Source organism: Paramormyrops kingsleyae, chromosome 4, assembly GCF_048594095.1.
Source record: "Paramormyrops kingsleyae isolate MSU_618 chromosome 4, PKINGS_0.4, whole genome shotgun sequence".
In the NCBI taxonomy this organism is placed as follows: domain Eukaryota; kingdom Metazoa; phylum Chordata; class Actinopteri; order Osteoglossiformes; family Mormyridae; genus Paramormyrops; species Paramormyrops kingsleyae.
In genome coordinates, this window is record NC_132800.1 from 6,119,676 (window position 1) to 6,135,599 (window position 15,924).

The 15,924-nt window shown below is 48.1% G+C and overlaps 1 protein-coding gene across 6 annotated transcripts in view; it reads left to right on the plus strand.

The window, feature by feature from the left end:
• The first annotated feature begins 3,744 nt into the window (after positions 1-3,744).
• Positions 3,745-15,924, plus strand: part of prdm5 (PR domain containing 5) — a 40,521-nt gene continuing 28,341 nt past the window's right edge. Inside the window, exons 1-7 of one of the 6 annotated variants that reach the window (XM_072710502.1) lie at positions 3,745-4,148; positions 5,023-5,106; positions 6,475-6,597; positions 10,576-10,744; positions 10,871-11,048; positions 13,504-13,599; positions 13,689-13,810. In XM_072710502.1, coding sequence (XP_072566603.1) covers positions 4,044-4,148; positions 5,023-5,106; positions 6,475-6,597; positions 10,576-10,744; positions 10,871-11,048; positions 13,504-13,599; positions 13,689-13,810 — 877 coding nt within the window. In that variant the 5' untranslated portion in view covers positions 3,745-4,043. The other 5 variants (XM_072710505.1, XM_072710503.1, XM_072710506.1 and 2 more) reach the window with 5 other exon arrangements.

Sequence of the window (15,924 nt, forward strand, 5' to 3'; positions counted from 1 at the left end):
CTGGACATGAGTTCAGCAGAGTCTTAGTTTATACATGGCTATTATTTGTCGGGGTGGGGTGGGCAGGAAGTGATGCAAGGTTTGCTGAAGCAACCGTCGCCACCGAGAACAATTTAGAATGACAACATTATCTGACGGTTATTCTGCTTCACAGGTATCACCATGCTGGGGATTGGTGGTGTACCTCAGACTTGATTCAGAGGGTGGCAGCAAGGGGCGGTGAGTGAAGCTCAGGGTCATACCCCACGCTAGCTTCAGACGATCGCATGTGGAAAGATAGAATCCGTGGCTGTCGAAGGAAGCTCTGAAAGCCCTGTGTTGGCATGTCGTTCAGATGAAGGGGGTGTCCTCTTTGGTGGTCATCAACCCCAACTGCCAGCCCGCTGCCCTAAGCATCATGGTGAACAGCGCTCACGGAAATTCTGAAGCGCTCAGAGTATTCACAGCGCAGCGCTTGGAATGACCTGAGAGGTAACGCTTAAAATACAGCATCTGAACGACGCCATGTGGAAGGTAACTGCAACCGGCCGCATCATAACGACTCAGGCAGGATTCAGAGTCACGGGCATCGGCCTCCTTGAGCGATTAACCACGTCGTCTGGCTCCCCAGCCGTCTTTTTCCATCTAAACTTATACTTCGATGTTTTGTTAAAGGAAAAATAAAAAGGGACGTCACAGTATTTCAGGAACGTAAAGTGATCCAGTGCTGGTTCTAGACCATTTCAACTGGGGGGGACCAGACTGGTGCCAGTTGTTCTGTTAGGGAGGGGCAACTGCATCAGACCTGAATGTCCTCCATGTATTACTTACACAAGATTGCCAGTATTAAGAAGCTCTCACATTAAGACTCTGTCAAGAAAACGTGCTTATGTCTGTGTTTGTCTGGTCCCAGCACACAACATTTGAGCCCACATATATAAATGTAAATAATAATAAATAAATAAATAAATAAATAAATAATAATAATAATTTTCAGACCGAATTGACATACAGTTTTCCAAACTGCAGCCTGGTTCTTCTCTGTTTCTCCTTGATGAAGAGCTTCTATCTTGCTTTATGGGACTTCAGTCCTGCTTCTAGGAGCCTGATATGAACTGTCCTAGCAGTGCACTTCACACCTGCACTTAATGTTTCCCATTCCTTTTGAAGGTCACTTGATGTCATCCGCTGATTCATGAGAAACTGTCAGATAAGTTAACAGTCATCTCTGGCATTTGGAAGCTGCATCCGCCCTTTACCTGGCTGGTTTCTGGTTGTTCCCAGTGTCTCCTGCTTCACCTTCTTCTTATGAACTGCTGTCTTAGAAATTTTGAACCTGGAAGCATCCTGCTGCTCAGTGTAACCTTCTGCTAGCAGAACCACGATTTAACCAGGATTTAAAAATGCAGATTCTTAAAAAAATATGGATTTGTCTCAATTTTTCCCAGAACTTGTCTATTTAGGGGCGGCATAGGGGAGGCCATAGATGTTGTCACGAGGGCACCGTCCCCTTCTGCCCCCCTCCCAGAATGCCCCTGAAGTGATCACATGACTTGTTTGAGATCCCACAATGCCTCAGCAATCATGTGAGCAATGACAGCCCATGGTGAGCCCAGTCTTCCAGGAAATGGATGAAATGGAGGGAGGAGACTCCAGGGGACACGGTGGCACTGGATCGCCTCGAAAAATCACCTCAGGAAAGTACATAAAGGTGTGATATGTTACACCCTCTAGGTGAGAGTGTCCTCTGAACAAACCCTGGTGGATGCGGTTTGTGTGCGGTGAGGGAGTGTATGTTTTTGGGATTGGGGGGGGGGGGCAGGGCTTGCTGACTTCTGGGACAGGAAGCCAAAGCGTAGTTCAGGAACAGGGCGATTATGGAGCAGACAGTTATCCTGGAGATGTGCAGAGCCATGTGCCTGTGTTTGGGATTCAGATCAGGAGTGGGAATACATATTACATAGGCGGCTTCCTCAGCATGTCCGTCTGTGTATCCTCAACGCTACATCATCCACAAACCTATAAGATGTGGTGCAAGGAAATGCAAGGGAAGGTTTATCTGTTTGTGCCATCAGAGCTCATCATCTGATCTCAAATACATCTGGCCACAAGCTACCCCCCCCCCCCAAATAAAGATGTGTCTATGACTACCATAATATGTTTTTTTCATATAAATTGAATAATTATTCATCAAGAACCAATTTTGTGGTGCAACACTAAACTAAATCAAGATATATTATTGCCACATAAATATTAGTGGTCAAACTTAGTTATGTTACTGTGATTTAAGTTAACAGTAGTCATGTGGAATCAGGTCCTGTTACCATCAACTGAGAATCTCTAAACAAGCCGTGCAAACGAATCTTTACTCCAAGTAATCAAATAAAGTGCATTTAGGTCAAATCTTCAAAAGAACTAAATCAATAAGATAAACAGAGGTTGTAAACAGCATTAAGACAAAGCTGATTAAACATTAGCGGGCTGTAAGTGGCTGGTGAATAACGTGCTGGAAGCGCCATGCAGGCACGCACACACACACGCGCCAGGAGACAGCCGTGAACACACACGCGCGCGCACACACACATACACACGAGCATTCACTACATCATGCACCCACAAGGACCACGCACCGAGGCACACCTGAACAGGCACACAGACACGCAGGTACAGATGCACGCATTCCTGCGGACAGATCACCAGCGAACTGGATTGCATCTGCCAGGTCTCCCATGTCCCGCGATTCTCACGCGATCGGGCTGGATTTAGATAAATCGGGTCTCGTTTTGTGCCTTTGTGTTTAAACTAACTGTCGTCATCCCCCCGGATGATTTTATATGAGGTAATTAAAACAGAATTCACACAGAGGCAGATGTTTGCTGACTCCTTCGATTCATGTTCCCCTGCGCAAAGCACCGACTCTAGTAAGTAGGAGGGGCGCATATCCGATCCATCCATCCATCCATTTTCCTTACTGTAATGTAAATCCACAAAACTGCTCCCCGCATCACCTCTTTGGGGGTTTCGTTTCTAGCTGCAGTCTGGACGCTAGTGACAGCAGGACACCCGTATCTGTCCTCTTGCCTCCAGAATGACTGATTCCCTTTCCCGGCACAGTACACTTGAGCAGTTTAGTGCACGGTGGCTATTTTAAATCTAGTTTATGTTTTTTGTTGTATGACAAACTTTCTGTTCACTGTCAGTTCGTTGGCACGTCACACAACTAGTATTTGACCCCCTCCAAAGAAAGGCCACATAGCCTACACATTGCTCTTAAAGGATTGCACTCGTGAATATATCATTTGAGCTAAGATTCTGACCCTGGAACAGTGTTAGTAATAACTGACCCCCACTCGCTCAGCTGAGCACCAGCTGTGCTGACTGATTCGGATTTTATGAGGGGGTCATTTTTAATTGTTGAATGTTACCCAGATAGGATCATGTTATTGTTTCAACGTTGAATTATGGTCAGTGTTAAATTATCAGCGTTGAAACTGAATTGATTTTTGGTCAGATTTCCAATATTGATGGTGCATGGCAAAACCTTGATTCAATGTTGATTTAAAGTGAAAGATTGAAGATCAACGTTGTTTCAAAATGTCTGATATGGAATCAATGTCATTTTAACACACGTGTGCTATCTGGGTAGCGTTTATAGGGCTACAAATACAACACCTTTTTTTCAGTCAACATTTAAATGATACAAATTTATTTTTCCTTTGCCTTCAGAAAATGTTTATATTTTAATTTGGATTTTTTTTTTTGTATTGGGATAACATCTGGTCTAAATAAATAAGCACACTACTCTTCATTCGCAGTGATAATGTTTATATAACTATTGCAAATATTGTCACATTATCAAATTGGCCCTTATGAGTATCTCATGCTGGGTGAAATTTCAATAGTTGTCGGGTAAATCTGAGGCAGAACGACAGAACCTCAGATACCAACGACACCAAGCGGTTATAGAAACACCACGAGAAATATCCGATTAAATCAGCAGCGCCAGACGAAGCAGGGTATCGCGCACTGAGCGCCTCCTTACTGCTACAATAGGCAGGAGTATAATGAAACGAAAAAGCAGGATGGTCCCGGTCCCTCTCCCTCTTTTGTTCTTCTTCAGATCCGCGGCACTCGCCGGGGAGCGGCCGGCTACGGAGCTCCTCACCCCGGTATGCGCGCAGCCCCCCGGCCCCAAAACTTCCAGCCAATCAGAGGGCGCGGCCGCCCCGCATGCAGCAGGAACAATATGGAAGTAGGATCTGGGCTGGGATCCGACACGCAGCTCGCAGAATAACCCACAAACAGACCAAAAAGAGAGAGAAAACGAGAGAAAACAACCCACTGTCGTTTCTTATTAATGTACCATCCACTGTCACGATAGGCAATGGCAATGCTGGGTATGTACGTGCCAGACAGGTTCGCTCTGAAATCCTCTAAGGTCCAAGACGGGATCGGGCTTTACACCGCCAGACGGGTGAAAAAGGTTTGTTCAGCGAAATAAAAAAAAGAGGAGAGTGATTCGTACAAGCCGAGAGCAGCAGGGGAGTTTCGGGCGTTTTGTGGTTAGTTTGCACACGGGGCAGCGCGACTTTGCGGCACTGCGTGTCCGGTCCGGGACGGCGCGTTTGCTGGGCTGGAGTGCCACGTATCAGGTCCGCCGTGCGCTCGCAGATGCGGGCATGCCCGCCTGCCCGGCCAGCGCTTTCGCTTCCCGGCTCTCCCGATTTGCCTTCGCGCAGGGAAAGTTTGGCAGCCCGCGGGGGAGGGGGGAGAAACGGCAGATGATTACGTCCCGATATGAAGCTGTTACGTTCACTGCAGGAATGCAAATCCAAGTGCATAAAAGACCCCTGAATTATACTATATATGCTGTCATTTATAGTTATGCATCCATCCGGGGTGGGACACATTTATCTGCAGTGTGTATAAGAAACCGAAGTTTCCATGTATGACGTGTCTATGAGGTTATGACGTTAAATGATCTGTTTTTTTTTTTTTTTTGTCTTTTACTGTACCATTACTTAGTGTGGGTGACTCTTTCAGGGGGAGAAGTTTGGGCCCTTTGCGGGGGAGAAAAAGATGGCCAGCGACCTGGACGACAGCATGGATACACGGCTGATGTGGGAGGTATGTTGGTGTGGGAGGTGGCCACAGAAACACTGTCACCATTAGGGGGCGGGTTCAGTTTATTCCTGTATACCTGATGTATTTATTTACCTGTTAACTGAATCTGTCGTCGGTAATAATTCAGGATTCAGGGGATTTAGGGGCGACATGGAATGGAGTCTAACACTGCAGGTCCCCCCAGGATTGGGGGTTAGAGTCCCACTGGTGTATGTGGATGGTATTTTAGTGAGTTCCATTTGAACTCAGAAGTTGAATTTCTGATTCCCAAGTCAGAAATTTCTACTGGAAGGCCCCCTGAAGTCAGAATTCCAACTCGGAAAGCCGGAGGAACCTCTGCAACCCCGACCTCAGAATTCAAGATGGCTGCGCCCATCGTCAACTTAAGTGAAAGCTGTAGTTATATACTGTCCATTAGCACTTATGTCTGATTTGTGTCTCATTAAATCAGTCGTACGCACACTCTACTGTCCCGTCTCTATCTGTGGACATGTTGCTGCGGTGTTTGTATGCGCAAAATATCGTATGATGTTGTTATGTACTGGTACTGCTAATTATGGCTAACAGTGAACCTGACTAGTACAGGTATTGCCAAATGATTTGTTTGGGTGTGATGTCATTCGCACCCAAGCTAAATGGAATGCAGCATAAGTTCTGCTTGCATTTGTGTAGTTTCCTCCCGCGGTTTTGGGGGGATCAGTGTCTCTGAATTGCCCATATTGTGTGTGTGTGACAGGGGGTGTAACCTGGCTACTGCCCCATCTAGGACGGCAGCTACACCGCATTCACCCTGAAGTTACCCCGGTGTATTCCCCCCCCCCAGGGGGGGGGGACAGGTATGCCAGGTTAATTTGAAAGGTGCAGGGAAAATTACAGTGGTGCCTCTCAGGTGGAGAAGATTGATTGGGTGACATCGTATCATTTTCTGCTGGCTGAGTGAAACACCGTAAAATAGTGCAGTACTGGTAATAACAGGCTTTGCATGGGGCTCGTAATGCACACAGTGACCCGACCCCCCCATCACTATGCGCTGATTTGGGTGGTGGGCGTAAATAAATAAATAGGGTAAGAGTGGACACCCCCTGGTCCTCCCTGTCTTGCGCAGTGTGGATTGCGGCATGTCACAGAGTCGATTGTGTTGGGCGGGGGGGAGGGGGGATTCAGCGGAATAAGAGGCACGATCTTTCAACACATCAAATGCCGAGCGGCTCCCCCCAGGGCCTGGATCCAGCGCACACCCGGTTTTTTGGGGAAGTCCCCTACACAGTCCTTTCACGTCACAGGCCTTTGCCTGTCAGACATTTCCGTGTCGGAATCCTTCGCCCTCTCATCCAGCTGAACAGGTGAAAGCTCCTCCTTCGCCCCCTGCAGGTGAGAGGCAGCAAGGGCGACGTGCTGTACGTCCTGGACGCCAGCAACCCCCGGCACGCCAACTGGCTGCGCTTCGTCCATCAGGCTCCATCTCAGGAGCAGAAGAACCTGGCCGCCATTCAGGTGAGAGTCCCGCCACGTCGCCCAGCCGCCCACCCGCCCGCTGGCACCATCTTAGTGCCATCTCCCATGCCGGGCCGCGGCGGATAAAGGGAGAGATGGAGATGGAGATAGAGATGGAGAGAGGGAATGTGAGGAGGAGGGAGCGATGAGGTGCTCGGGGGAGCTTTGTTTAGTCTGAGTCTGTCCCCCGACCCCCTGGGGGGAGGGTGCATCCCCCATACACGCCGGTGCCTGACAGGACTGGGTTCTCGTGCTGTTCTGTGCCTAAGAGCTGATATCAGGTTTCAAACTGGCCTCGGCTCAAGGGAGATTGTAGGATTTTTTTAAGGTGGGGGGCATAAGAGAGGCCATAATTTATAGAGAGGAGCCAGCCTTATCGTTAGCCAATGATATGTTTCGAATTGATGAGTGAAGGGGAGAGGGCACTACAGGGGCCAATCAGCTTTCAGCTTGGGGTGGTGCCCCTTGTGGCCCCTCCCCTGTATAGCACCCCTACCTCTGCTGCACTCCAACACCCAAAAGGCAAAGGGGAGAAAAAAGAACAAAAATGAATTAGGTGGAGAAGGCACCTGGGAAGAGAGCATACTCGGTGCGTCGTCGCCATGGATACCGCCAGCGCTCAGCACATTCCTCACCGCCCGTCAGGGTGAGTCACCTCCACCTGAGCAAGTCCCTTCCACCCCACCTGGGAGTTCCACCTGGGAGTTCTTTCCTTTTAAGGTTCCGTCTGCCATGTTTCGGAAAGCACAGAATCGCCTTTCATCTTGCCTCCACCCCGCCGGACGCCGTGAGCTTGGGACACGACAGGCTCTGGGATCCGTCGAGCCGTGTCGTTTACTAGAGTTGTTTTTCCCAAACATATCCCGTCCCTCCAGGCTGTATCAGCACTTTGATTTCATTAGCACGTGGCCTTTTTTGGCTGGCCAGGCCAATGATGATAAATGAAAGAGTTCTGCTCTGACCTGTCCCCATAATCACGCCGGCCCTGGTGAACATCTTACTGTAATGACTTTGAACTTTCCAGGTCTGATGGGAAACCCCAAATGCTCGGGGACCTTTACGGTGGCGCCAAAGATGGAGAATTCGCCGTTTAGGTCATGCGATTCTCTGCTGTACAGTACCCAGCCCACTAGGAGCTAGGTATTTTCCTGACTCATTTTTTATTCTTATTTTTTACTTTATTTTCAATTAACCCTGATCTCTACTCTGTTATTGGATCCGGATTGTACAGGGAGTGAGAGTCCGTAGGCTTGGGTGTTATCTAGTTTTTCATATCGTCCAGACATTATACCATGGTTCATTTTGATGGTATTTTCAAAAGCAATGTTATTCTGGTATGGTTTTCTGATCTCGCTTCATTAGGACGCATGGAAGTGAGGGTGAGGCTTGGTGTTCGTGCACAGGGTCAGCCGATTATCCAGCACCCTGCACAGTTTTCAGAATTAAGGCCCCAACTGTAATATGACCTTATTGCCAGCAATGGGATTCAAACCAATGACCTGCCGATGGCAGACGTAGAGTACTAAACCTATAGAGCTGCACGCCATCAAGCAATGGCTTCTGTGTGTGGGTGGGGTAGGTTAGTGCTGGGGTGGGACACCTTGGTGACGGGAGCTTCTGGGAGGGACGGGGAGTCTTGGTTGTCTGAGGTCGAGTCTTTGTTTTGGGACTCCTGAACATGATGCATTATGGGATTATGCTCACGACCCACTCACCGTCTCTGGGATTGTGAGGTCCTGAGGTGGGGTGTATGGGGGTGGGGGGCACAGCGATCCAGCCCTCTTTCTGCTCGTGGCACGTGGGTGTAGCAGAATTAGTGTTTCAGTCAGCCTGGGGCCTGTGTGTATGGGGATTAAGGCATGATGTCGCTGTAAACAGGACAGAGGCGCTGCCCCCACCCCCATAAATCCTCAAGTTCTTGGTGTTTCTAAAGGCCACACCTGGGCAAACCGCAGTCATACGTAATCCTATAAACCGAACCTGACTGTAAACCAAACAGATATCTGATATGTTGTTTCATGTTGTTTGCTGCGGCACTTTCATTTTTGTAAGTAAACAAGCAGACATGTTCTGTGATGTCTTTCAAAGGATAAGCCTTCAGATGTAATCCTGGTTTTGGTTTCCCACCCTACAGTGCCATTGAGGTGTTGACATGACATGACATGTTTCGTGTTACATTTCACTTCAGTCCAATTTGTTTGTATATAGCGCCTTTCAATCCAAGGCACTTGACAAGAGCGGTTGGCAATGCATTATTACATCCATACATGCTGCGAGAAATGGGGAAAAAAACAGGGGCGAGGGAAAGAACGAATGCCAGAAGACAGCAGAGGAGGACATTTTAATTGATTCAAACCACATTATTGTTAATTGAGTAACACTGTGGGAGACATTTGTGATTGCAATGAAGCTAGCTGATAACCAATGACTGTCTAGAAGGAAAGTAAGTGATTGTGAGAAAGTAAATGAAGTTATTCATTTGTTACTGTGTCGTTAAGAGGAAAAATATCTCAGACGTGTTGTGCTTTGAATGATGTTTCTGCTGCTTGAGACAGAGAGCAAGCTGTGTATTTGTATGTTGTTCTGCTGACTTACCCATAATTCCACATGGGTGCCCAATAAATTTCCGTTTTACGTAGGTTTGCCTTTAAGAATAACTTAAGAGTTTCACGTATTAGGATACTGCCCGGTGGGGGGGAAGTATCTGTTTAATCTGACCGTGTCTCTGACTGAACCCCTATGGTCATTGTGACCGTGTTTCCATGGTGTTACCATCGATACAATGACGACTGCAACTGTGACCAAAAGTCTGACCATAAACGGTGGCGGAGATGTAGTTTGGGTCAGTCGCTGAGATCCCTTGCAATGCAGCCTGGGAAATGTGGCATGGAAGGTCTGATCAGGAATTGCAACATGTCTGACAAAGCAGGAATACCAAAAGAGCCTGTCCAACTGAGGTGTGTGCATCAGTGGTACACGCTGAGTCACCACCACCACATCATCATCATCCTTATTATTATTATTGTTATTGATATGATGACATTATGTATATACTCTGCATCCACAATGACGTCAATGAGGTTCTAAGTCTGTTGGTTGTGAAGTGGCATGAGTGGTTCTGATCTCGTCTGTTAGATGCCATCCCGATCCGGAGGGTGTTCCGACGGCCCGTTCGTTGTCTCTGTAATTCCAGGCTTCTTGTCTCTTTTAGTAGAACCACTCCGACCCACTTTCGCTCCAGACACCGTTTAAGTTCCTCACCCGGCGTGTTCAGACAGAAGAGCCTTCAGCCAAGATGAGAATTTTCCCCCACTTGGGGGGGGGGGGGGGTTAGTCCTCTGCTGTTCTTAAATGCTCTCCTCAGGGTACAAATTATGGTTATCAAACTGATAATTGGATGGGGAAGAAGAAAAACACTGTCAGAGGCATCCAAGCGTGGTTTCCAGCAGGTCTGTGGAGGAACAAACACGTCCTGGGTGGAGAGGCTTGCTTGGGGGGCCAGAGTATGGAAAGAAAATGTAAAAAACAGTGTGAGACGCCTCAGAGTGAGTGTGGCAGGGTGTCCGAGCGAGAATACTCTGTCTGAAAGGGCCAGTGGATGAATGCGCAGGACAATGAATCGGAAGGCAGGGAGATTAAGATCCCGGCGAGTATCGACTGACCGACGACGGGCAGCAATACCTGTGGCTATCACAGGTTTGAGGTTTAAAAAATACTGATGTTTATGGAGCACATCAATCCAATTCAGACAGACTGCGGAATATTTTTTTTAAAAAAACAGAACGGCAAATTCTTTTAATGACATAAGCAGGTGAAATGTTTTCCAAAAGGCCAGTTTTGTGTTTTATATGAGTGCAGTTTCTTCAAGATCGATATGAAAGAGTTTAATGATAATAAAATGAACTGAACATGTTTTTTCTTCTGACTGTGGTATGTAGTACATACACATCATGCCATTTTGGGTTGTCTCCATCTTAGGATGGAGAGAACATTTTTTACCTGGCTGTGGATGATATTGAAACGGACACGGAGCTCCTGATTGGCTACCTGGATAGTGACATGGAGGAGGATGAAGAAGAGGAAGAGGAGGAGGTTGTGAAAGATGAGGATGAAAACAGCAGGGAGGCCAAGCACGTGGCAGAATCAGGTAAAGTGTGAACTGACTCAGATTTGGGATCTATGCCCACATCCGGAAGGTTGTGGGTTTGAGTCCTGTTGTATCATTGGTGGGCCCTGCAGCTGAATAAATAATGTGGTATATGCTGGCCCCCAGACGTGATGATTAAGAAGGAGGACCACCCATGCCTGCTGTGTGAGAGCAGCTTTCCCAGTGAGGAGGTTCTGGCCGCCCACCTTCAGAGCCTTCACCAGCGGCCCAGCGGCGACGACAAGGAGTTCAAGTGCCGCAACTGTGGAAAGAGGTTTCCTGTCAAGCAGGCCCTGCAACGACAGTGAGTCCCAGCCATGCCCCTCATTGTGTGTACATATGTGTGCCTATAAATACCTGAGTGTGTGTGCCTATATATATCTGAGTGTATATACCTGAGTATGTGTGCCTGTATTTACCTGAGTGTGTGTGCCTATATATACCTGAGCGTGTGTGCCTGTATATATCTGAGTGTATATACCTGAGTGTGTGTGCCTGTATATACCTGAGTGTGTGTGCCTATATATACCTGAGTGTGTGTGCCTATATATACCTGAGCGTGTGTGCCTGTATATATCTGAGTGTATATACCTGAGTGTGTGTGCCTGTATATACCTGAGTGTGTGTGCCTATATATATCTGAGTGTATATACCTGAGTATGTGTGCCTGTATATACCTGAGTGTGTGTGCCTTTATATATCTGAGTGTATATACCTGAGTATGTGTGCCTGTATATACCTGAGTGTGTGTGCCTATATATATCTGAGTGTATATACCTGAGTATGTGTGCCTGTATATACCTGAGTGTGTGTGCCTATATATATCTGAGTGTATATACATGAGTGTGTGTGTGCCGGTACATATCTGAATATGTGTAGTCATATGTTGCTGTGCACACCTTAGTGTATGTACGTTTATGTAGCTGTACGTATCTCAGTGTGTACGCCTTTATATAGCTGAGTGTGTATGTGTATAGAGCTGAGTGTGTGCACCTCAATGTTTGTACTTGCACCTGAAGATATACAACTGTATGTATATGCTTGAGTGTATTTACCTGTATGTTCTTGAGTGTGGGTGCCTGTACATACCTGAGTGCATGTTCCTGTATTTAGCTGAGTGTATACACCTGTATATAACTGCATATACCAGAGTGTATTCACCTGCATGTACATATATACTTAAGTATATACACCTCTATGTACCAGAGTGTATTCACTTATATGCATCTGTTTAAATCAGAGTGAATACACATGTAAGTAGCTCTTTAAATCAGATTGTATACACCAATATGCACCTGCATATACACCAAATGGACAACAGTACTGGGACAACCTGTTTAACATTTAATTTAGATGTTTCCAAACATTTGTGATGTCATGGGATGCCACCTTTGCAATAAGTCAGTTTATGAAATTTCTTCCCAGCTAAATGTTCCACGGTCAATTTTAAGTGGTACTATTGCAAAGTGTAAGTGTTTAGGAACAGCGGAAACTCAGCCAAGAAGTGGCAGATCATGTAAAGTGACAGAGCGGAGTCGCTGAGTGGTGAAGCACATGCTGCGTAAATGTCGCCAGTGTTCTGTTCGCTTAATTCCAAACTACCTCTGGCATTAACTCCTGCACAAATACTGTGCACTGGGAAATTCACGGAATGGGCTTCCATGACTGAGCAGTTGCATGCAAGCCTCACATCACCAAACGCAGTGCCAAGTGTCGGATGGAGTGGTGTAAAGCACACCACCACTGGGCTCTGGAACAGTGGAAACGGGTTCTGTGGAGTGACGTATTACTCTTCTCTGTCAGGCAGTCTGATGGATGAGTCTGGGTTTGGCAGATGCCAGGAGATCATTACCTGTCTGGCTGCATTGTGCCAGCTGTAATGTTTGGTGGAGGAGGGGATGATGGTATGGGGTTGTTTTTTAGAGGCTAAGTTAAGCCCCTCAGTTCCAGTGAAGGAAACTCTTAATGCTTCAACATACCAAGACATTTTGGACAATTCCATATTTCCAAGTTTGTGGGACCCTTTGTGGGTCCTTTTCTGTTCCAGCATGATTCTGCCCCAATGCACAAATCACGGTCTATAAAGTCATGGTTGGGTGAGTTTGGTTTGGAAGAACTTGCCTGGCCCCCACAGCCCTAACCTCCACCCCATCAAACACCTTTCAGATGAACTAGAAGGAAGACTGTCAGCCAGGCCGTTACGTGCAGAATCTGTGCCTGGTCTCACAAATGCTCTGGGCAAAAATGGGTGAAAATTCCTATAGACTTACTCCATAAACTTCTGGAAAGCCTTCCCAGAAGAGCGGCAGCTGTGATAGCTGCAAAGAAGGGACAAACTCCGTATCGATGCATATGGATTTAGAATGGGGTGTCATAAAAGTTCCTGCGTGTGTTATGGCCGGTGGCCTGTACTATGAAGTGGGGTTACTGGCTTATCGGGGAAACTTGTCGGATTTAAGGTACCACAGTTTAAATGTACTTCATATTCGTTCACTTACATTTTGCCCAGACTACCTTAAATCCGACAAGTTATCCCGATAAGCTAGTAACCCCGCTTCGTAGTACAGGCCACAGGTGTCCCAGTACTTTTGCCCATATAATGTACCTGAGTGGATTTACCTCTGTGTACCTGAGTACGTGCACCAGTATGTACCCATATATAGCTGTGCTTGCTCCTGTTTTATGGATGTGTATGTCGGAGTGTTTGCTGCGCACCTTCACTTATGCTCTCCTCCCCCCCGCATGCCCCCCCCCCCCAGCGTGCTCCACTGCTCCGACAGCCTGAGCTCCGCTGGCGATGGCACCCAGGTGCACCAGTGCGCTCTGTGCCAAAGCACGTTCAGCTCCGAGTCCAGGTAGGCCACACCTCACAGTTACTGCGCAGCCGCGCTGCCCCCCCACCCCTACATCACCAGACTGCCTGCCCCCCCCCCCCCCCCCACAGCTTTGAGCAGCACAGGGAGGCATGCAGAGGGGATGCCAGGTTCATCTGTAAGGCAGAGAGCTGCGGGAAGAGGTTCAAAAGCAAGGAGTCCCTCAAGAAGCACAAAGGGAATGTGCACACAGGTAGGAGAGACTTTCATCATGCTGGTGGGCGGAGCATTGATCATGCTGGTGGGCGGGGCATTATCATGCTGGTGGGCGGGACATTGATCATGCTGGTGGGCGGGACATTGATCATGCTGGTGGGCGGGACATTGATCATGCTGGTGGGCGGGACATTGATCATGCTGGTGGGTGGGGCATTGATGATACTGGTGGGCGGGGCATTGATCATGCTGGTGGGCGGGACATTGATCATGCAGGTGGGCGGGACATTGATCATGCAGGTGGGCGGGGCATTGGTCATGCTGGTGGGCGGGGCATTGGTCATGCTGGTGGGCGGAGCATTATCATGCTGGTGGGCGGAGCATTTATCATGTAGCTGGGCGGGGCATTTATCATGTAGCTGGGCGGGGCATATACAAATGTGTTGGCCAGTTGTTCTCTTCTCCCCTGATATGTCAAGTCTGAATTGATTGTATTGGGCTGAGCTGCCTGCTGGTTTTGGGAGTCAGCAGCGTGATGCTACGCGGGTCTTGCTTCTGTCCGTCATCGGGACGCTGCACGGGAATTACGGAATGACAGGCAACAGAAAACACTCTGCTGGTTCCTGATTTGTTTTGGTGAAAATCCCAGCCGGTGTGGAAACAAAACATTCCCGAGGCTCACCAGTCAGCCCCAGGGAAAGAAACAAACATAAATGTTAGCCTGATGTCTCTCTCTGATCTCGACCTTCTCATGCAGTCGTTACCCAGCACAGTGACACACGGTAAACAGTGAGCTGGGTACTGACTGGTCCGCATGTAGATGGCATGCTGCTTCCTGCTGGGAGGCGTCCATCTATTTTATCTGCTTCCTCACAACCACGGCATGTCATTCCCGGGATGGGAAATGGAGAAACTGCTTTTGATGTCTATCTGCTTGGAGAAGCTTACTATTATAACTGGGCCTGGGGTAAGTTTAATAACTGTGTATTATTACAAACAGCACTGCTGCTTGAACCTAATTAATTAAGCTGCCCCTCTGTAATTAGTGCGGCTGAGATAACATTGATTGCTGTCTTACAGTCTCAAAGCTTTTCCTTGTTATTTTGGAGTATCGCAGAGTAATAATTATATCCTCGGTCAGATCATCGCTCTCATCCCCCACCGCTGCTCCCCCATACCCTGCCATATAGCGCTTGTTCATTGAAGGGGAGTCAGACGACATGGGCGTGTAAACGAGGGCCAATCAGCAGAGCCGCACACCATGAGACGTGATGTTTGCGAATGGCCACCTTGTGGGCCTCCGTCTGCTTGCTTAGTTCTCATTGCATCATCGATGCCACAAGTGACCCATAATTTAATTATCTACACTGTTATTTACCTTGTGAATCAACAGATATACAGGAGTGGGGCCACAGGGGGTACTTGCCCCAGCTGAAAGCTGAATGGCTCTCTCCACTGTCACTCAGCAATTGAAAACATATCATTGGCTAATAAGGTTGCCCCCTCTGTATGAATCTTGGCCCATTTTTTGCTTCCCACCTCAGTTAATTTTATAAGCTGGTGAATTATACGACCCCCCCCCCCATCCACCAAAGGAGATTAATCACAGACAAACCCGGCCCACCCAGGTCTGGGACCTGGTCATGGGCACCTGAATACACACGGGTTTGGCCACACGTGACCCCGGGTTGCCTTGATTGGTCCGATAGCGGCAGTTCAGCCACACCTCATTAGTGGCAGCTGGTGGCAGGGACGTAAAGCGACCCGCACAAGTAACCGGGAGTGTGTGGCGCGTAGCTAACGATGCTGGCAGCCGACCGCTCAGCCGGAACGCTGTGTACTCATTGACACGCCTCATTGGCCGGCAGCTCACGTGGGGGGCGTGGCTTCAATGCTTTCTAATCGGCAGCCATTATAGCCCTGACCAAATGGTGGGATGCTGTCCTTTCCACACTAGCCAACAACCCCCACCCCACGGCGTTTTCCACACTTCAGCAGACCTAATGGACTCAAATCACACCCCCCCCCCCCCCCCCACGTCACTTCTGTAAATACCGCCGCCGAAGCTGGACACAAATGAGTGCATATTTACTGGAATTTTGGGGGTGAGGGGGACTTTCTGTGTGTTTGTTCTGTGACGTAAAAGCTAAA